The following is a 22,549-nucleotide window of genomic DNA, read 5'->3' on the forward strand; positions in this document are numbered from 1 at the left end:
GATTGATTGATTGAAATATGTATTAACAGTTTGCAGAATTACAGTACATTTCAAGCACAAACTCAATACAAAGACTGTTAACTGTGAGTGGACGACCAATTAAGCATTACACTTGTTTACAAGAGGGTCCACCATGTTCAATTCATCAAAACATTTAGAGACGTACAAATAGACACTTCTATATAGACAAAGAACAGAACAGGAATTAATCATAATGGAGGTAAAAAGGGAAAAGAACAGTGATCTCTATCTCCATCTCTATATCTGGCACTTCTAAATAAATCTAAATAACACGTTTATCAAAATGTTTCAGTGAAGCCTTTCAAAAAGAACTTCAGAATGCAGTGTGATACATTCACATACAACTCTTAACGCAAGCCCTATTCCTCCATGACTGTGTTGTGTTTAGGCATTAATAGCCTATCCTATGGCTATTTCACCGTGTATTCACGATCATGGTTATACTCTTGAGAGCAGGTCACAGGTGCATGTGTGTCATGTGTTATAATTCTGCTCGTTTCTATAAATGTCTATCATCAGAAATGTATAGGCCTATACAGTCAGACAATGATCTATTCCATGATTAGCCATAGCTCGTTAAAATAATGATATGGATAGGCTATATGTCAGAGGAACTCAGGAAGGCCATTTTAGTTCGAAACGTTGCGAATTCCAGTGTTCAGACTTCGGAACTGTTCACGTCCGTTCAGTGTGTTTTATATCCAGCACCACCTGCCTACCTGGCTTATTACACGAGTCGCTCACCTTCAAGCTCTGCCGTCTAATAGGCCTAATGTTACGATCATTATTCATTATAGTCTTGAAGTTCATTGATCATATTATTCAGCCCATGGGTGATAGCCTAAAACGTTTGCTAATCTTCCAAAGACTTTGAACCGACCTTTCCCCCAAATTAAATTTAGCCTAATATAACGGAACCCACTCAGAAACGTGTGAGGTTATAAAGCTACAACTTCACTGCAGTCTACCAGTCAGCACAGAAAGTCAGCCTCAAAAGGACACTGAACACTGCTATGAAATTCATTGCACGTGTTAATTGGGAGAAACTATAGTAAAATACGCACATCACTTGAGGTGCTGGGTTCAAAAAGTGTCATGAAAAGAGAAGGGAACCCGCACACTCATATGCTCCAAAAGAGCCAAGGCTCTTCATCTGGTCAAAACGTGTTAATTGGGAAACATGATGCACGAGGTTTTGAATTCCTGCTCATATAAAGATGATTGGGGCCTATACGTAAGTAGGCTATAAGAGGTCCCCAAAGCGCATGCATTGCCATGAGTATGCTGCGGAACAGGGTTCATGCATGCACCGGCCTGATGTGGTCACCTTTGCTTTTTGTGCCTTTTGCGCGTCAATCACACCTTTTTACGCACGTAAACGCAATGTGCAGAATACGAAATGATACGCCAGAAATTGCCTGGTTTAGTCTACAGAACAGGCCCACTATGCACTGCTATACAGTATAGGCTGTTATTGTTTAGAAAATTGGTAAGATACATATACAAGGCTAATTGAAATTATGTGTTAATGACCCTCCTATGAAGCTCTTAAATCATTGGCTATAATCATCGTTTTGGATTGTACCGATTAGACAGCAACGACCTTAGGTTATAGCCTATTCAAAAGTATTTCTGGATAAAGTACATGTGGAAACTCTTTAATCCGTCTTTGAGTGCAGCCTATAGTTCTATAGGTCTACAGCAGGTTGAATAAAGGATGCCTAACATTTCCTTGCAAATGTTGTCAATTTAACGTGGGATAAAGAGAATATGAGACAGAAATGTATAGAAAGAAAGAGCAAATAAGTCAGCTAAGACTTAATCAATAAAGACGATAATTCGTTATTGCCATGTGACTCGGAACTCAAATGAAATGTCTCCTGAATGTCAAGTTCGTACAGTGATGCTCACGCATTCCAACAGCCATAGTATAGGCTATAGAGCACTTTATACAGCCACAAGTTCAACTGTCAGCTGACTCGTTTAGCCTTTAGCCCATTATGTGCACGACTCGTGAGTCGTGCAGCCCTCATTTGAACAATAAGGCAATGCTCATTGGAATGAAATTAAAATAAATGCATCCTACAATGCCAGCAGGCCTATCGATTGCCTTTACTGCGTCAAATAATAATAGCATGCATGTTACGCGCACACCCCCAGTCCACATAACCTTATTGCTAGCCTAATATGCACTATATGCACCTGCACCGATCTTTTCAACAAAACCATATTAATGTACATTCATTAACTTACTCTGCTCTTCTTAAATGCAGATGAGGTGGGTTGTTGTACTGGGACGTCACAAGCCTCTCCTCGCCAGCAATAGACAGTGCGTCCAGCATGTTGGGAGCCAAATGAGCGCATTCATGAGCATATTCTGGAGCTTTGTGGCGAGCGACGTATGGCTCAACGTGACGTCGGGTACTTGGCAGCATCCATTTGTAATCAACCGGGTCCTCGTGGTTTCCTTTGCTCCCATATCGAACTGTCCACCGCCCTCAATATCCACAGCCCCGCTCTCCCCTTAAAAAAGGGGAGTTGGGGCTGCCTGTCCGCTCGCTTAGTCCACAGTCAGTGTAGCCTATGTTTGTATATGGCACCTCGGTCGACTTGTCTCCAAATGGTTTATATCTCATTTGCCCCAAATCATATACGACGTATAAGACACACCCCCTTGTGAATCAGTGAGGTAACATTGACGCCACCCTCTGATATTTTTTTTAATGTTATGCAAGACAGTCGATGTAATTACAATGTTGTAGACCTATCGCAGCGTCTCTCACGCCCCCAACAGACGCACGCAGACGTGCATGGCATGGCAGTACTGTGTCGCCCATTCACTCCCTGGCCACATGGAGCACATGCATGCACATGCACTTAGAAATTAAGGATATGCCTTCAAGCTAGCTGGCACCAACATTGCAAATCTAAATAGCCTATATTTTATACCAATATAAATATAAATAATATTAGGTAATATGATAGCCTTTGAATCAGGATATTTACATTAAAAAAAAAGGTAAAAGTTTAATGTTGCAGTTTAGGACTGCAAGCATGCTTTCAATAATGAAGTGGATGCTGTATGTATAGGCCTATATAGCAGTTGAAACTTTGGTATAGAAACAAGTGCACTCAGGCTGAATTCAAAGTTTGAGAGGCGCTCTGGCTTGGCTAATTATCATGATAATCACACAATAAATGCCCATTAAATAATTTCTTCAATAGAGGGTTAATCTTCTTAAATGTTGTTGCAAATGTACGTGGACCCGGCTGACTTTATATAAACACATAATTTGCATAAATAAAGTTAATTATCAAAGTTGCATCTTTGGCCGCTATTTCAGCAGGCGATTAAAATCATGGCATACCCTGGCCTAGAGTATAGGCTAGCATAGAGTAGACTGTTGTAGTGGGTTGTTCATTATGCACTTGTTCGTTTTCACGGAGTCAAAAGGTATACGTGCTTGGTAACCAAGGGCGAGCCATCGAGGTCCTTGGGAAGCTATACTGCAAGTGCCGCTAATGGGCCAGGGACAATATACAATGGGCCCATGTTTTCTTTTCCTGCTATGGGAAACTGCAGGATCCAATGCACTCACCAAGACTTTGTCAGAGTCGTGATGAGATAACACAAGTTCATTACAGTGATTACACAGTATCCCCTGACTGACAGACACATGACGCACACACACGCGCACATACACGCGCGCGCACACACATGCACACGCACGTACGCGCGCAGGGAGAGAGAAACACCACTTCCCTGTCCATGTCCCACGCGAACCAACCATTGAGGCACGAACTCGCGTGCACCTCTTTGCCAGTGCAATGCCCGTGAGAAACAGACACTTGGCTGATTCGTGGGTCACCATCGGAGACCTTTCCAACAGCCCCAAACCATACCCCCCTATTGTTTTTAATGCATGGCGGCAGGGCGGGACACCGCCCAACGTTGTGCAGCACAGCGTGAGAAAAAAAAACAATGCTCCAGGCAACAGTTCAAGGCAACATCACCACCATGCTCCAAAGATATAAGCTTACGCAGGAAATTACATAGGCCTATATGTACAGTCAGATGATGTGTAATTTGTGTGTGATTTAGGGTATAGACTGATTGATTCGAGTAAAAAGTGTGTGTGTGTGTGTGTGTGTGTGTGTGTGTGTGTGTGTGTGTGTGTGTGCGCGCGCGCGCGCGTTGAACTTGAGCACGAATTGCGCCTATAGCTCACAACAAGCAGACCCCCCCCCCCCCCCCACACACACACACAGTCGCGCCAGTATTCAAATTGGGGCCCGCTGATTTGAATAACATGCATACTAATGACACATATGGTGGTGCATGGTGCAGAATGAATGAAACTTGGGTTTGAACTTGAATTCATGCTTCAGAGTTAAGTTTAGCCAACTTTATAGACTATAGGATTTTAGAATGGTAAGTCTTATTGGTAATTTAATACATTTATTTTAAACTCCTTACGACAAAAAACACACACATTAAGTCAGACTTGCTTTTAAGATTATTTAAAGACATGTGTTGTGGGCCTATATATTTACTGTTGTTGGAGAGTGAAACAAACGTAGGCCTATTACGCCGCTTCGTCTCATGACTGTATATCGCTCAGAAAAATAACTGATTATTGATTAACAACAAGCTAAAAATATACTTGCAAGTTAACTTCAACGAATATCTTAAATTAGGCTTTATATGACTAGAAAGGCTGGATGAGTGGATGATGAAATCATTTTTAACATTTAAGAGCTAACAATTACTGGCTCATATAGGCGCTAAATAACTTTGTTAAGCTGAGAACTCGGTATGTTGGCTACTACATCACAGTGTGTTTTTAGGCTATGTTGTTTACAGTCCGCTGACAAATGTCATAAAACATAAAATGTGAACCAGCTCTCTTTCATTGGATAACAAACATGAAACATAGTTTATAGATTTTCATGAGCCATGGTCATCACTTGCAGCTGTGATGATGATAAAGCCTCACTGACAAACTAACTAACTAACTAACTAACTAACTAACTAACTAACTAACTAACTAACTAACTATAACAGACAGACAGACAGACAGACAGACAGACAGGCAGGCAGGCAGGCAGGCAGGCAGGCAGGCAGGCAGACAGACAGACAGACATGCAGACAGACAGACAGACAGACGGACGAGCAGGAAATTCAGACAGACAGACGGACGAGCAGGAAATTCAGACAGACAGACAGACAGACAGACAGACAGACAACAGACAGACGGACGAGCAGGAAATTCAGACAGACAGACAGGCAGACAGACAGATGAACGAGCAGGAAATTCAGACAGACAGACAGACAGACAGACAGATGGACGAGCAGGAAATTCAGACAGACAGACAGACAGACAGACAGATGAACGAGCAGGAAATTCAGACAGACAGACAGACAGACAATTAACACCTTGCACTTGACCCATTTTAAACGGTTTGTATAGATGCACACTTTCACCCTACGGGGGCCCATGGCATATTTTGGACATGCGGTTTAAAAAAAATCTAAGATTGTGGACATGTTTTCAAAAAATGTTTCAATGAAAGCTTTGACTATAACTCTCTTATGCAATGAAATATATTACAATACAGCTTCCATGCACCACGTGCGTGTCGGGTGCAGACTCTGCAGGCTATTTAATTGATTACCAAATAACCCAATATGGATTGATGGTGCATATACACCTTGCATCAATTAAGACACATTTGAGCATTCTGTGAAGTAAGTATATACAGCCTATATGTTTCTCCCGTGAAACCCAAAAAGGCTTAATTCAGTTCAAGCTGTTCTGCCACTTTTTATTGACATTTTTGTGGGACATTCAAAAGACTCAAACGAGCAGGAAATTCAGTGGATTATTCCACTCGTGAAAATATGTGGTGATATATCATATAGATAGATATAGATGTAAATTAATTGTTAATGTAGGCCCATAGCCTAATATAATTTGCTAATGATGCTGTATAGACTTCCCAGCGTTGTAAATGTCCAACATTAAAGCAAGGGAAATAATTGTGATGTATAATTTTATATTCCGTTTCGAGTCGTTGTGAAATCAAATCAGACCATTTGAACAAGTGAAGGACGCATGTTTATATGGATACTTTTCCATATATTCTCTCTACTGAGAGAGAAAAGTGGGTTTCAAACATGTAGTCAACTCTCAAATAAAAATGTTGATAGAATTCAAAAATTGTGGCTAATTAATGAATCTGTTGTTTAAGCATGCGTTTGCAGCATTGCTCGATCGCACCTCATCAGAGTGGAGTGCGTTCCTCACCCTGCCTGCGGTGGTTCAAAACTATTCTTTTCTTATGGAAGTTTTCAACATGAGGTCCGTCTGGTCTGATTAGGACTGTGATTTTGTGCAGCATGGTCTCTTGCCTTAATTAGTTAACTAGAGTGGAAAAACGCTCTACGAAATATAATAAAAGTTAAACTTATAGGCATAGGCTTATATATTCTATATATACTATGTCATAGACATTTGAAAGGACACGTTTTACCCAGTCAAAAGTGAATCTATAAATCTAAAACAATGACTTTTAGAACAATGTATGAAAAGACAGAGGCATGGGATCAACAAACTTTGCCCATCTTTTAATTTCATTGCAGAAAGTCATGATTATGGATTTCTGTAAATAAATAGAAATTTTGGAATGAGAGTTTATTTTATTCGTAGGCTAATGGTATATAGGACTATACTTCCAAAAAGGAATAAAAATACACATTTTATAGAAAATGTTGGTATCTGGTATACTATAGACAAGAAGAAGTACAAGTTGACTAGTATATATGGTTATTTCGAATGTTACATTATTGCACACACAAAAATAAAAGATACATGTAATACTCATTGATCATCCATTGTCATTATGGCCCATATCGCAGCTCTTTAGTAAACAGAAAATACATTTTCAGGTCGGGAAACCAATTTAATAACCAGGAGAGAGAAGAGAGAGAACTCAGCTCGTATAACAAGTGGAACTGGAAGTGATGAAACAAAGAAATTAGCAGACAAGTTTGGAACTGGGCTACTACTAAATTGGCAACCCATCTGAAAATGAGAGAGAGAGAGAGAGAGAGAGAGAGAGAGAGAGAGAGAGAGAGAGAGAGAGAGAGAGAGAGAGAGAGAGAGAGAGAGAGAGAGAGAGAGAATTAGCTATGCTATACGTTTAACTTTAACAAAGATGTTTTGTTTTAACCAAAATAACTTAATACAACACCTTTAACTTAAGGTGGCAGCAGACCAGAGGCTGCAACAGGTATAGGCATTTCCCTCGAAATAAGGAAGATTCGACTTCAGTTTGTATAGAAAGCCTGCATATGTCAAAAACACACCAGGGCATACAAATATGTCATATAGCCCGTTGAAATTAGAGGGAAATTATTGGGCTTTACATGGTAAAGCCACTTGCTAAAAGTATGCTAATCACTTTTTAAACCTAAGCCTAATCTCTTCAGTAGGCTATACTAAATGGTTAAATTGGGGTATGGACGGTACTCTGATTTCTATTACATAATAATAATAATAATAATAATAATCAAATGTGAATAATGACAGTCAATGAAATATCACGATGACTTCTTTTAGTGGAAATTAGTTCCATTCTCCCAGGGGCCAGAGCCATTACGATGTCAGACAGAAAATGTATAGATTTCGTTTCACAGGTCGAGTGGTCATTTCTTTTATGGGACAATGCTACCATCGTGTGGTGATATATTGTATTGCACAGAATAACCGTAGATGTATGAATTCCAAAGACACTGCTGCCCCGTCTGTCGACCGAGGGTATAGTCAACATTTTAACCGGTGGCGTGGTGGTGACTCCTGCTGACTTGCGAATGCCCTCCAGCTCCAGTGGTCTTAAAAGTGTAGGCCTAATGTGAACAATGTTGCATCTGATATTTCACTTCAGCCCTGGAGCATCTAAGAATAGTCGGATACAGAGTTGCACTTGCACACATGTGCCAGTGTCAAAACACAGTAAAATAGCCTACAAATTTCTGACATACAATATTTTGGAGCCTATATATTCTAGCCTATAATAATAATAATCAAATGTGAATAATGACAGTCAATGAAATATCACAATGACTTCTTATAGTGCCTGAAATTAACGAAGTGACCGAGAACAGTAGGCGGAGAGATGTAAGCTTGTAGGCCTGTTATGAGCCAGATATATTGTCTTGCTTAAAGTGATACAATGCTTCAATGTGACCTGCACAGATGCACCACCCTAGCAACAACATAAGTAGAAATCATCACCTTGGAATATTTAACTAATGGTTTACAAGGAATTACTCAGAATATTAATTTGAAAAACCTATACTACGGATCCAACCATATTATCAGGAGAAATGGTAATGTGGGGGAATGGTTTCCATAACCATTAGGTCATGTCCCCCAGGGGTCCTATAGCCTAGTTTCCACTTTCTACACCAAATCTATAAGGTGTAGAACTCTTGCGTCCCCATTCTGGGGAAAACATTTGGCAAAAATGGGTCTATAAATTCACAAAGCATTGTGTTACGATATCAGCTTGTAGATCTGCTATTTTCGGTCGCTGACTGAGAACATCTTTGTTGGCATTAGCCTATATAGGCTATTGTGCTATTTGATTGGATCCTGGCTTCATGAACAAAGTTAAATTAGGTTCTCAGTTCCCAATGCTCTAAATTAAAATACTGGTTCTCAAGTGGGGTCCAGGGACCCACATGGGTCACTGAGTATAAGAACCAATTGGATATGAATTTGATCAGGCCTCCACGGTCATGGCCAACAGGAGTACCCAGACACACAGCGGATGACAATCATACCGTCTGAAGACCCATTAGTATACTCGGCCATCCAACTGCATGGGAGGAGAGTTAGTCTAATACAGGTTCATAACTGCTGCTAGAGGTATAGATATATATATATATTAGGAGACATCTAGAATAATTCCATATACACATATATATACTATACCAATAATATCACCATATAAATATATATATAATATTAGCAATAAACATATATATATATTTATAATCCCAAATAACACTCATAACTCATAACACTCATAACTCATAATTAATCATAACACACACGACCATAGTCGTGACAAGGGCTTAAAGCCCATATCCAAGCAAGAGTTACAGACCCGCAAGGGCCTTGCAGGTCTGTAACTCTGCCCCTTTTCCATGTTCCACCGGGGTTGAACCAGTTCGGTTCTTTTTTCCCTGTCTAATGTTGACCTAGTTCAGTGTTTCCTCTGAAAATACTTTGGTTCAGAACCCTAAAAGTTGGTTCGGAACTGGAACCAAAAAATGGCCTGCCGGTTCTGCGACAACACCACAGGGAACCAAGGTTCTGTTGGTGGAAAAGAGGCCTGAGAGCGTATAAATGGAACCAAATGGAGTCTGGAGGACACTATAGTCTAAAGGCTGTAAAAGACTGATAGATGATGGAACAGTAGACTTCAGGTGGAGCCCAGCCCCACCCTCATTCTGATTCCCTGGTTAACACTAGCCTGGTAAACCACCCCGGTCGCGTGAATTCACATTATCATCATGTGTCTTCTGTCACCCACCCAGTAGGCCCAAATGGTAAATGGTAAATGGTGCATTTATATAGCGCCTTTATCCAAGGCGCTTTACAGAGATTGTGCATTACATTCACCCATTCACACACACATTCATACACCAATGGCAGCGGAAACCATGCAAGGCACCAACTAGCACATCGGGAGCAATTAGGGGTTCAGTGTCTTGCTCAAGGACACTTCGACAGTAACTCTGGGGGAGCCCGGGTTTGAACTGGCAACCTTGCGGTTACCATCCAGGCACTCTACCCCTGAGCCACCGCCGCCGTTGCGGTATGCAAAGTATGTTCTTTCTGAGGCAGCTGAAGGAATTCAACCTGCTGGAGAAAATGGTGGTCCAGTTCTCCATAGCTATATCATGGAGTCCATCTTCATCACCATCTGGTTCACTGCCTCTACCGCCAAGGATAAGGACAGACTGCAGCGGATCATCTGCTCAGGCAAGAGGGTCGGCGGTTGCATCCTGCCTTCTCTCTCCACGCCAGCAGGGAAGTGAGCTGGAAATTAAGTTCATCACTTGGTCACCACCAGGCCAGTTTATCCAGCAAGCCTGATTGTAATTTCTTCTTTACCCCCCCATAACATCTCATACTGTAGGCTATGTATCTCCACTCATATCATTCATTCATAAGAATGCATACCTACCTTTTCATTGATATTATTTACATTTACTGCTTGTATTGTTGATATTCAGCTATTATAGTGTAGATTTTTGTCTTACACAAACATTAAATTCCCAATTCCCATTGACAATGAATGGAGAATTTACGTCATTATCACACTCGTGTGAATTGAGGGGGCACTTATCATCATACATCACATTCCGTGCTCAGCCAATCAAATCATTTCCGTGGTACAAACTACAAATACACAAAGCTGGGCATAGGAGGCGCCCCTCAAAAATCAGTGCGCAACTTGGCACGATAAAGAATTTGGCGCATCTTCAGTGCAAACCTTAAGGCACAGCCAGGCAATACTGTATTGAGTTGTGCTTCAAATGAAATGTAATTCTGGCTGCAAACTGTTAATAAATACTTCAATCAATCAATCAAACCACAGCTGACAGCTCCGAGTCCTACAGGCTACAGTACTCTAACCTTTGGCATTCCTGTGTGAACTCTAGCCCGACCAGGAAATTAGGAAAATTAGGCCTCTATGGTGTAACCTATGGGTTTAACACAACAATAGTAGCTACCCGTCCCTCATTATGGTATTCTTTCATTTGCCAGTTGCCATCTCCAAAGGCACCGTGGACCTACCCAGCTGTTGTTCACACCGCCGTTATAGTAACAAATGTGAAAAAGCAAATGGCCTAACGGACCTTCCTAATGAAAGGAGGTGGGTTACTCCACGGTCGGGTTACAGTGACATTTTCCCCCCACATGCAAAATCATGCAAAAGGTAAATAGTGAGGCGGAGGGATACGAACACCATGGCAGAACATGGCCGTCACCTCCGTCATGTCCTCTCCTCTGGGCCCGCCCACTTCAGCGATTGGCCGAGATGCTCCAAAGTCGGGTTCTCATTGGACGCCGACACCGTCAGTCATAAACTATGTCAATGACGTCGGTCGTACACTGGTTATACTGTATCGCCTGGGTGGACAGTATAGTTACTTCGATATTAAACAGAAAATAATGCCATGGATGGATGTAAATAGCGACATCGCTTCAAGCTGAATAATTCAATGTGTTTGAGCTACGAAACGCCGTATTGAAACGCGGATTGATTGGCCTGTCGTGGGCTTTGGACAGTCATTTCAGGGTAAGTGGAATGATACATTTCCTTCCTGCGTCTTTTTTCCTCTCGCAGGGACAGAACTGCTTACATGTATTATGTAGACATAACAAAAAATAAACACGTAGAATTCGCATTGTATATACGGCCCGAAATCTACAGTGCATATGTCGTGATGCCATTATTAGGATTTTTAAATTATTGTGTACTCCAGATCGAGAACCGACTTGTGGAGAGTGCAAAAAAGGTAATGGCTGTCCGTCGGTCGGATTCGTATATTGTGAAATGGCTAGTATACACAGTCATACAGTATATTATGTCATTCTACAAACCTCGATTTGTTATGTCAAGATAAACAGGCAGTTTTGTTTATGGGTGAAATTAATCGCACAGCTCATTTGGCTGTACGCGAATGCTTCCAAGCTGTCAAATCATATTATTTACCTGTCTGCCGTCAGTGGGGGCCTACTTCGCTTCATAACGTTAGTTACGGGCATTTATAACATAGTTTTGAGAAATACTGTAATAGTCATCTATGGTAATAGTGGCCGAGCTTCTAGCCCTATTTTTCCTAAATCCAATCCCAAGGAGCTCACTCCAATAACATGCTCCGTAGCCTAATGGAATTAAGTAGCCAATAACTACACAGATACTGGGCCTTTTGTCCAAAGCTACCCAGCAAATAGCTTTTTTTCTTCAGTCCTTGAGGTCTACGTATAACAAGGAAAGGTTTAGTGAACCGTTCGGTGTAATATTGAATAATTTATGAAATTTGATTTTTAATATATTTTGAAGCCTTGGGAACAGACGTTGTTGGGGTACAAAAATAATAATCATCAAATGATATAAATCTCGCCTCACAGTTATTTTTTATAACACCTGGTGCCAAATGTGCACGTCCCCCCAGAGAAGTAACTATAGTAGCCTACACATATTTGTATCAATCATTGCCTTAATGGGCAACTTCCATAAGGAATACATTAAACGGCATGGACTGTGGCTTAACACAGGACTTTGTCATTTTGGTGTCATGCAGACACAGTTTTCTGTGGGATCCCAAGAGAGCACACTAAAGCTGTTGGCCAGAAGTAGGCCAGTTTGACAGTGTCATGCACCATAGTACACCCCCAACGCTGATGGAGTCATCTAATGTAGGGAAGTTCAGCTCCACTCATATGAACAGAGAAAGCACAAAAGACAGGCTCCAGGGCATCTGGGCCATGTTAGTAGATATAAGGAGCTCGGTGTAACGTGTGAAATGAACCACAGCTTGTTTATTGTAATACTAATCATCTCTATGATGTGTTTTAATTGTTAAAGCCTGATGAAACAAAAGGAAAGTTAAAGACTATGTTCTGGAAGTTCCATAAATCTATTTCTGCATCCAGGCATGAGCAACAGTAGGATATCTCCTGACAAGGGGTGACCCTCTGGTGTGGTTAGGGCATAACACATGGTTAAAAAGACTGTACTGTGATCAGAACATCACAGGTTCAATATAGGCATTATCCACAACCGGTGTGTCATTGAGCAAGGCAGAGAGTTCACCTGCTCACTCATTGTAAGTCTGCACGGCGTATGCACATTGGCTAAAGGTACCTATAATGTAACAATAATTTAAATGAAAAGTTATAGGTGAACACAGTGTGACTTTATCACTCTCAAATTGGAGTAGGTGGTATTAACGATATGCTTTCCTTTCTGTAGTTCTCTCTGATTCAGCTAAATTGAAATGGGTAACAGTGCAGGGGAATCGGTCAGCACAGAAGGTTTTAAAAGGGCTACTGTTGTCTGCTAATGATCATTTTATGGTGAACTTGAAGGTGAAGAGGATTTAAAAGTTGAATAAAGGGAATGGGATGCCAAATGGTGATTTTTTTTAATTGTGTTTGATTTGAATACTTTGGTTCATGCAGATCATAAAAGTGACTTTAAATATGACGTTATAATCTTTTTAATGTGTTTGTGTCCTCTGGGGAACTGTTTTTGTGACGTTTGTAGTGGTCAGGGTGATATCATTTGTCATATTACACAAAATATTGACAATGATTTATGTGCATGAGTCTATATTTGTAGTAAATCTGGTTTGAATTCTGTAGTAGCACGTGTGTAAACTTATAATTGTGTTCTGGAACTGCAGAGGCCATAAGGTGGGGAAGCAAAACTTTGATTCATGGTTAGGTAATGGTAAAGGTAGACTCAGCAATAAGACAATTCGTAAGAAAGAAACCTTCCAATGTAATTACTGTCAATCATGCTTGTGGGCTACATAAAGATTAGACAATCAATTTTGGTGTTAGACATCTTGCTTTCCTTTTTGTTGTCAGCAGAAAGTTTATTTTTATTTTGTGGGCGATGTTACAAGTCACCATTAACTTTAAATCACACAAGTTGTCCATCTTCGGGTAGTAAAGTCATCATCAATTCAAAAACATTTCTCTGAGAGGGCTTTTTGTGTTAAGCCCTTCTTTGTGCCAGGTTAGACTCTAACCTGGTGAAATAGCCAAAGCCCTGAGAGTCCTCTAACCGTTAGAGGACTCTCAGGGCTTTGGCTATTTCACTGACCATATCTCAGAAAGGTCACTGCCACTGAACCCCTCCAAGTGCTTTAGAAGTGCTTTCCCAGAGGATGATTGCACACTGCTTTTCCTCATCAAAGAAATGTTTATATGTTGCTAAATTGTCCTTTGGGTGATTCAACCAAATGCCCATTTGTCCCAGCCTGGTGCCCATTTTTGTGTACATTTTCAAAAAAGTCATCATTTGAAAATAATAATACTAATAATTATTATTATTAGTTTTACTGAGGTTAAGTTTAGGAATAGGCATAGGTTTTTGCACCGTTTTACTGAGGTTAAGGCTAGGAATACGGTAGGAATAAGGTTATGTTTAACCATTTAGGCATACTGAGGTTACGTTTAGGAATACCAGGAAGAGACCGGTCTACCGTACTGCCAGATTAATGCCCGAGGTGACTTTAGGTGAGCTATTCCCCTGGGTGCCTCTGATATAGCCTGGCTAATAAGCCAGACCGAATCAGTGTGTGATATTAGTCTGGCTTATTAGCCAGGCTACCTCTGATACACTCATAATTTGGGCATATCCGACCAAAAGGTGTGAGGGCATAGCGTCCCTCGCACCTATGTTGCAAAAATAAATAGCAGAGTGCGCCTGTAGAACTTTAGCTATAGTCATATTAGGGCTTACACCCTTGTATTGTTTTACAGGAACACTCAACAATGTATATATTGTTTTATCTACTCAAGTGGTTAACCAAGGTGGCAGATTCCTGTCCTCCAAAGACAATGAGGCAGAATTTGCACATCCCAAAGTTGTTCATTTTCCACCAGTACAGGTGTCTGTCTTGAGTCATCTCTAGTTTGGGGTTGACTGGGTTCTTGTTTCCTTCATGTCACAGAATTTTGACCCAAGTAGCGACCTCATTATCTTGGCATCCAATCGGTCCTCTAGCTTGCTCTTAATTGAACCATCAGTGCCTTGAGGGTGTCGAGGACGGATGAACGTGACAATTACAGTAATGAGGGGTCAGCCATGCAGAGGTTGGTGGGCAGAATAAGGCTGCACCCGGGTCCTGCAGGGCTGCCCCACTCACACCAGTCCATAGCAAATTAAAGATAATATTGTAGCCTGACAGTTGCAACGTTTGGAGAGACAGTATGTTTTTAATCATGTTTGCCTCTGGCAGTGGCAGTTTCTACAACATTTCTTGTTGTGGTAATTGTTCAGGGTCAGCGATTTTAAGTAAGTTAGAGCTAATGACTGAATGATTTCTGATGTGGCCTGCTCGGGAATAGGGCCCTAATAGACATAAAAGCGCCATCCATGCACAGCACGGAACAGTATTAGTGTACTGTACATGCTCCTGATTAAGTGCTAGTCTGACTCTGAGCGCATGTAATGTTTGATAATAGAAATCATTACAGCAATCGAAACCCTTGGAGATCATTTCATTATTATTGCCAATACCACAGATTAGGCCTATAAGCAAAGAGCTGCTGTGACAATTTCTCAAGCACTTCTCAATCCAAAATAGAGAGGTTTTGAGTGTGGCATCGTAAAACAGTCAGTGGCCCTTTGTTTCATTTAACATTTATAATAAAACACCTTCTGAAGCAGATTTTACCTGACTTCAGACAATTGTATATTATATAGGATATGCCTATCGGGTTTTTTTCAACAGAAACCGTTGTCTGCAGGGAAAGCCGCTTTTACAGCCATCAGCCATGAATACATAACTGCTCAGCCATATGCGGCAGGAGTTTGACAATGGAAAATGGTCTTTGTATGTATGCTAGGCTATACTGTATTGTAACATAGGACATTTACATTTCGTTTTCTCCATAGTCATTGAAACATGACCAAACTTCACGTCAACAGTGAATCAGAATAAAGATGAGAATAAATTGTATTGTCTCATCACTCGTTTACAGGTGTAAAAGGGAGGTTCAGAGTCTCAGAGAAAGGGAGAGCAAGGAGAAAAACATAGGTAAAAATAATAAATAATAATAAACAGAAACAAGTAAGGAAAGGAGTCAGGAGATGGGGGGTGGGGAAAACAAAGCTCTCTGCTCACCGTAACAACATCACCTGGAAAGGAGAGGTAGACTAAACGCATTGGCCGTGCTACTGTGGTCAGAATCACTGTAGCCTAAATTAATGTCGTCTCATGTCCAGGACACATGATACCATATATTCACATGCTCATTCTCATTTTTTTTTAAATGTATTTTTGTATATTAAAGCATGACAGGGAGGGACACAGCAACGGCAAAAAACATTAAGATTCATTCATCAATCTGCTTTTTTCAAAAGTTGATATTTTGGGCTGGGGTTGCGTGGCGTGCCACTATAGGCTGCACATCATGGGGCTGCCTAAATGGTTCATGTTCATCCACCACACAACATGTGTGCTCAGCAAGCGCGATCGTTTGCCCTTTCCGTTTTGAGATATCTTGTGTCCAACTAGAAATGATGGCCTAAGAGTGGTGATTGAGCAGCGGTTACCAAACGTTTTTGGCCGTGCACCCCCTGTTACCTCCCGACCTAGCTGACGCACCCCCAGTGCCCAGTCTCGTTGTATTTGGCTGAAAACCATAAATGTTTTAATATGATTATGGAAAATAATCACGGAATGTCACTGCACTGAGAGACACGCAGCTGCTGTATACTCCTGCAGCTGCTCTATTCATCTCCTTACAACAGTGTTTTACCAGATTTACCAGCACCCCCTAGAGGGCGTTCGTGCACCACAAGGGGTGCGTGCACCACATTTCGGGAACCCCTGTGCCAGAGGAAAGGCCATGGTAGCCTGGCTAATAAGCCAGACCGAATCAGCCGTTGGAAAAAACTGCCTGCCGGCGGATTACGGTCTGGAGAGGCTCAATTGTACGCCCATTTCCTACACCAGAGAACTGGTGTGGCCAATCGGGACACGGTATGCAATATGGGCGGGCTTTGGTACAGTGACGTTCAATGCTTGAGACCTTTGACTGACAGTAGCTCTGACCAATTGCGTCAAAGAGAAAATGTTTGAACCCGCCCACAGGAAACAAGATCCATACACCGCATCTCCAGACTCAAATACCATTGATTTGAGTCTGGCTTATTAGCCAGGCTAAGGCCATGGGCCACCAAAGTCAGTAGCGGAGAATGAATGCAAAGTGTCATGGCAATCTGGCGTTTAAAATTTTAAATACCGTATGTTGTTTGAGAGCAATTTGTGCAAAAATATTGAACGGACGGACTGATTGACAAACCAACCGGCCGACCAACCTACATAGCATCTTTAGAGACCCCCCTAACCTTAACTAACTAACTTCTCACATCCTCTGAACTCATCACAGAAGCAGCTTATATTGCAAAGGGCTTAAGCACACTCCACCAGCTAACTAGTATTCTCCATTTAACCTCACAAATATCCCACAGAAAAGCATGAGCTTTGAGGGTCAAGACTGGATGGGGTTCATGTACAGATAACAGCATGAAGTTGGACAGTTGGAACATCATGCTTTGGTAGTTATGCGATGGATGGACATGATATCCACAGCGATCCTCCGCTCAAAAAGCGATACTTACTGTGTACTACTAGAGATTAGCACCCATACTACATGGCCAGTTGACGCCTTCTACTCAATTAACATTCTTGTCACATCATAAACGGAATATAACATTTTTTTACACAACTAGCCCAAGTTGTGTCTTAGTTGACAGTACACTAATGAGATTATCCCATTCCTTAAGCTTAAATCTGCCTGCAACCTGCTCAGAGGAAATGGAGAACACATTAAGGCTTTCTTTCTCATAACAGTGCAAGCTTTAGGAGGAGTCAGCAGAAAGAATTGAGTCTTGAGACCTCAGGCTGTATTTCCCTCCACATTTCATTGTAATATAATAATTGCCATCTACTGTGCTACCCCCATTTTCAGGTCTGTTGTATGACATTCAATCCATTGTAAGTTATCCGGTTATAACCCCCCCCCGTCCACCCCCAAGGAAGACGCCATTGATTGTTTTTTTGTTGTTTTTTAACCTTGTAGAATATAATTCATATCTTGTCACCATAGCACCAAGGGGGAAATATACCATTCTTCAAGATTCAAGGTTGTGCTTTATTGTTACATCTTGTGTACAGGACAGGTACATACAGAATACAACTACAAATCAGAGCCATCTGAACTGGTGCTGTATTGTGTACAAGCCCTCCTCCGTGTGTGTGTGTGTGTGTGTGTGTGTGTGTGTGTGTGTGTGTGTGTGTGTGTGTGTGTGTGTGTGTGTGTGTGTGTGTGTGTGTGTGTGTGTGTGTGTGTGTGTGTGTGTGTGTGTGTGTGTGTGTGTGTGTGTGTGTGTGTGTGTGTGTGTGTGTGTGTGTGTGTGTTGGGAGGTGTAGTTTCAGATTGATTTTATGTTAGCATTCGGAGATTGTTGAATAGTAGTCTGGCCATGCAAGACCACGACCACAATTTAACACCCAACGTCATCAATATGCCTATCTCTTAACCTAAAAGTAACTAACCTTAACCCTGGTCCTGACCGTCACCCCAACCTGCATCTTTTAAGGATAATCCTAACTCAAACAAACAAACAAATCCAATTGTCACTTCAAGGTCTATCTGTTCTGGCTTTACTATCCTCATGGGGACTTTTTGTCACCACAAAGACAGTAAAACATGGTCTACACGCACACAGGCACATGCACACAGACATGCATGCAATGCACACACAGACACACGCACATACACTAAGGTGTGTGTGTGTGTGTGTGTGTGTGTGTGTGTGTGTGTGTGTGTGTGTGTGTGTGTGTGTGTGTGTGTGTGTGTGTGTGTGTGTGTGTGTGTGTGTGTGTGTGTGTGTGTGTGTGTGTGTGTGTGTGTGTGTGTGTGTGTGTGTGTGTGTGTGTGTGTGTGTGTGTGTGAAACTCTAGCCATCGTGCAGTGTTTGTGTGGGTGTGTGTGAATGTGTGCACACACCTGTGTGTGCAACTTTGCAAGTGTGTTTATATGAGGGAACATTGTCTGACTGACAGAACTGACACCATTTGTTCTGAGCAACAGTCTGTGGTTGCACATGCTATTTCAGTTGCTCCTATACATTTACTATTTGTGTGTGGTGTAACTACAGAAATATAGCTAATTTTAGATTGACCAAAACACTTATATATAGTCTGTGCAAATTAATGCATTGTCTTCATATTATCGGACTCTTGTAATTTGTTATCTTTCTGATACGCTCACATTGTGCCTACATGTGCACACATTACTTTATATTAGCCTCCTCTGATATGACTGATAATATAGACTAATATTGGAATAATCTCTCTCTCTCTCTCTCTCTCTCTCTCTCTCTCTCTCTCTCTCTCTCTCTCTCTCTCTCTCTCTCAGGACAGGAGTGACGTTTTCTGCACCCCTACAACAGTAGAGAAGTTGGCCAGTGTTGTCCCTTTTAAGTAAACAATGAACTAAGACACTCCCCTCCACACACACACCCTGCACCCCTCACTCAGCGGTGCCCACCATCGCCTGGCTCAGCCTTTCGTCAATAGAGTAATTTACCTTGGCACACCACGCCAGGGCAGAGAAATGTGTGTGCGCGTGTGTCCCTGCTTGCATGCCTGTGTGTGAGTGTTTGGCTGTACAAGTAGTAGGCTGCGTTCCCTCTCGCCCTCTGAGAGGCACTTCTCTACTTGACTGATCTCAGCATCCTTCTCCACAACTGCAAGGCATCATGGGGAGGAAAAAGATTCAGATCCAGCGGATCACAGATGAAAGGAACAAGCAGGTGAGCCCCCTCCCCTTCTACTCCATTGTGACGCGCTGTGAGCTTGTAGATTGTTTATGCAACAATGTGACGCCATCGTACGACAAAGTATAAATTAAGCATTTGGCTTCTTCTCTCTTTTTGTTTGCATCGGATAAAGGTATCTTTACATTTTATGATATATTCTGTGAAAAATAACCTGATAGATGGATTAGAAATAATCTCACACTTGGCTCGCTCAGATGTTGCTACGCAGACCCATCATACCTCAGAGGTCTTGGCTGTCCCGTCGGGGTCAGTTTCAGGGACTGGCAGCAGCAGTAAAGAGTAGGACATCATGAGCAGCACAAGATTTGGTGTTTGTAAGGCATGGAGTAGTAAGCATCGGGAAGCCCAATCATCTCAGTCACACGAGCCCCAGGACAGCTGCTCCAGATCAATCAATCCTTCCGTAGCAGCTGCAGTCCTCCAGCACACATGTGACTGTTCTGTGAGTTCTGTTCTGTGAGCTAGTGTTAATATTCATCCATGCTTGTGCTGTGTGTATTTTGCATGGTTGACAGGCAGCATTTCTTAAAAGAAATACATAGAAATGCTTTATCATAGTTGGAGGGAATGTGTTGTATTAGAGCTGACATGGCACAAGCAAAGAAAGATTTGTGAACCACTGCGTCCGATTTCCATTCATCAAAGACTCGAGGCTTAAGTCTGCAAAACATGGACACACACAAAATCATAAGCGGAATTTACACTGGGGAGTCGGGACACTGGGCAGACATGTCCCTATCACTTTTAGAAATGTCGAATTCTGTACCCTTCGCACCTCCGCAACAGCCGCTCAGCAAATGAGAATGAGCATCTATCTATGCAACACTATTCAACTGTGTTTGTTGTTACATTCCCATTTGCCACTGTCATTTCTGACAAATAGCCAATAGTCTGATCTTGCACATTGTATTTAGTGTCTTCTAAATGCCTAAATTGTAGGAAGATCTGTGTTAAAAACAACTGGCGACCGGCCAATAGGAATGCATAATGAGGGGGACAAAGTAACTGCAGTTTAGTGTAGCTGGCTTTGTGTAAAGAAAGTGACTGATGGCAGGAGTGACTGCGGTAACGCAGCAGAAGGGACACCAATAAAGTTCTGTTTAGCTGTAATAGAATTGGCTTTGGCTCCCGCCTCCCGTTCATTGTCCCGAAAAATTGTGCCAAGCAACTGCCCATTCAAAGTGAGTCCCCTGAACACAACATACGTATATATTACGGCGTGTACCATGTAATGTGACCCCGCCGTGAGTTTTATCTTGGAAGTGTATGACTGGAAGTATTTGTTTTTGTGGTATGATACCAGCCGCACGTTCTCCTATGACTCTTTCCTAGTGGAAAGGTCTCCCTGCATTGCAACAGTGACACACACACACACACACACACACACACGCACACACACACACACACACACACACGGCTGCGTATGACCAGTTGGGTGCCACATACACACCCCTGCCCACATGGAGCAGCCCCGCCTCTCACTGAAATAGTTTGCGGGTCTTGTCATGGTGTCAACTTGTTGAAGATGACAAGTGCGCAGAGCCTCCATGAACCTTCGATTGAGCAATATGAGATGGTGTTCTGGACAAAAGTCAATTAATATTTAATTAATAGCTAGAAAACGGCGCAAGTGCTGTTTGGAAATATGTTGCATTTCAGACGAATTAAACGACAAAAGATACAAGCTCATTTCCAAGCAGTACAGAGCAGTGCCAAACATCCTGTGCAGTACCTCAAGTATGATGATGAGGATGATATAGCTACTATAATTCTATAACTATAGACCTTGTCTATATATATTAGTTGCTGTCGGGTGGACATCTTGTACCGTACTCGAAACAGTTCCTTTTTTATAATTATATAAAAAAAAGAAAATGGTGAAAATAGCATTGCATCGTGACACATTGTGAGATTGTAGATTTGCTGTTTTCAATACTTTTGATTGACACTCATGACTGAAGTAAATATAGATAGTGCTGTACTGTCGCTGTAAATGTGACCACACACTGCACAATATCGGCTGTCTTTGTTCTGTCTTTTTTCCATATTGTAGCATAAACATCACCTTGGCACAATGCACAGTGTGAAGACAGATTTAAAGATCAGAACACGTTATGTGCCCTTTCATTCATTCAAAATAGCGACGTGGGGTGCCCACATTTTGACCCACATTTTGACATTTTGGGGGAAAAAAACGTTTTTTTTTTCTTCCCCAAGGTAGTTCCTAGGACGTCTGTGGACGTCTTGGGCACAAATTGTGTTAAGATGGACAAAATCATGCTGTCCGCACTCTGCAGGCACCTTACATCGATGTATTCTTTACCTAATCTATATCTGACACTAAACTGATTCTGAAGAAGGATCAACTCAAACAATATTTTCTGTTGTGCAGTCTTCTCTGTTCTCTGACTTTTCTCTATTTTCGCTAGTTTTTTCTCTAGGTCAGCTCCATATATGGAGATCTAAGGGTTTGAGGTCAGATGTAGAGTTGCTGGCCGGCTCCATATATGCAGCTAAAGGTCCAGTCTTCTCCATGTATGGCTTGGCTATCTAGGGTTTGATGAGGTCAGTGATGTGTCACGAGGCGTGATGGACTGACAACCATTATGGAGGCGTGTCGGATTGACTGACGTGCGGACGGACTGACAGGTTTTGCAGGTTTTCATAGTAATCTGCGACCTATAGTCGTAATAAATCTTTTCCCCCCTTTTTTCATTCCTAGTCATATAAGTAATGTTGCACATTTGGACATGAATTTGATTTTGGTCATAGAATGATTCTCCTTGTGGGGTGGGGTGGCATAGCTCGACGTATCAAACCATCTTAAATTCTTTGATAAAAGCGCAACATTTGG

The 22,549-nt window shown here is 41.8% G+C and overlaps 1 protein-coding gene across 7 annotated transcripts in view; it reads left to right on the plus strand.

Annotated features, from left to right (window-relative positions):
• The first annotated feature begins 11,216 nt into the window (after positions 1 to 11,216).
• Positions 11,217 to 22,549, plus strand: part of LOC306937802 (myocyte-specific enhancer factor 2D homolog) — a 28,564-nt gene continuing 17,231 nt past the window's right edge. For 6 of the 7 annotated variants that reach the window (XM_079521760.1, XM_079521765.1, XM_079521763.1 and 3 more), the window contains exons 1-2: positions 11,217 to 11,400; positions 19,272 to 19,668. In XM_079521760.1, the coding sequence (XP_079377886.1) occupies positions 19,615 to 19,668 (54 nt within the window). In that variant the 5' untranslated portion in view covers positions 11,217 to 11,400; positions 19,272 to 19,614. The remainder of the gene's footprint in view (positions 11,401 to 19,271; positions 19,669 to 22,549) is intronic. The other variant, XM_079521761.1, reaches the window with a different exon arrangement.

This window comes from Electrona antarctica (genome assembly GCF_951216825.1).
Source record: "Electrona antarctica genome assembly, chromosome: 15".
In the NCBI taxonomy this organism is placed as follows: Eukaryota; Metazoa; Chordata; class Actinopteri; order Myctophiformes; family Myctophidae; genus Electrona; species Electrona antarctica.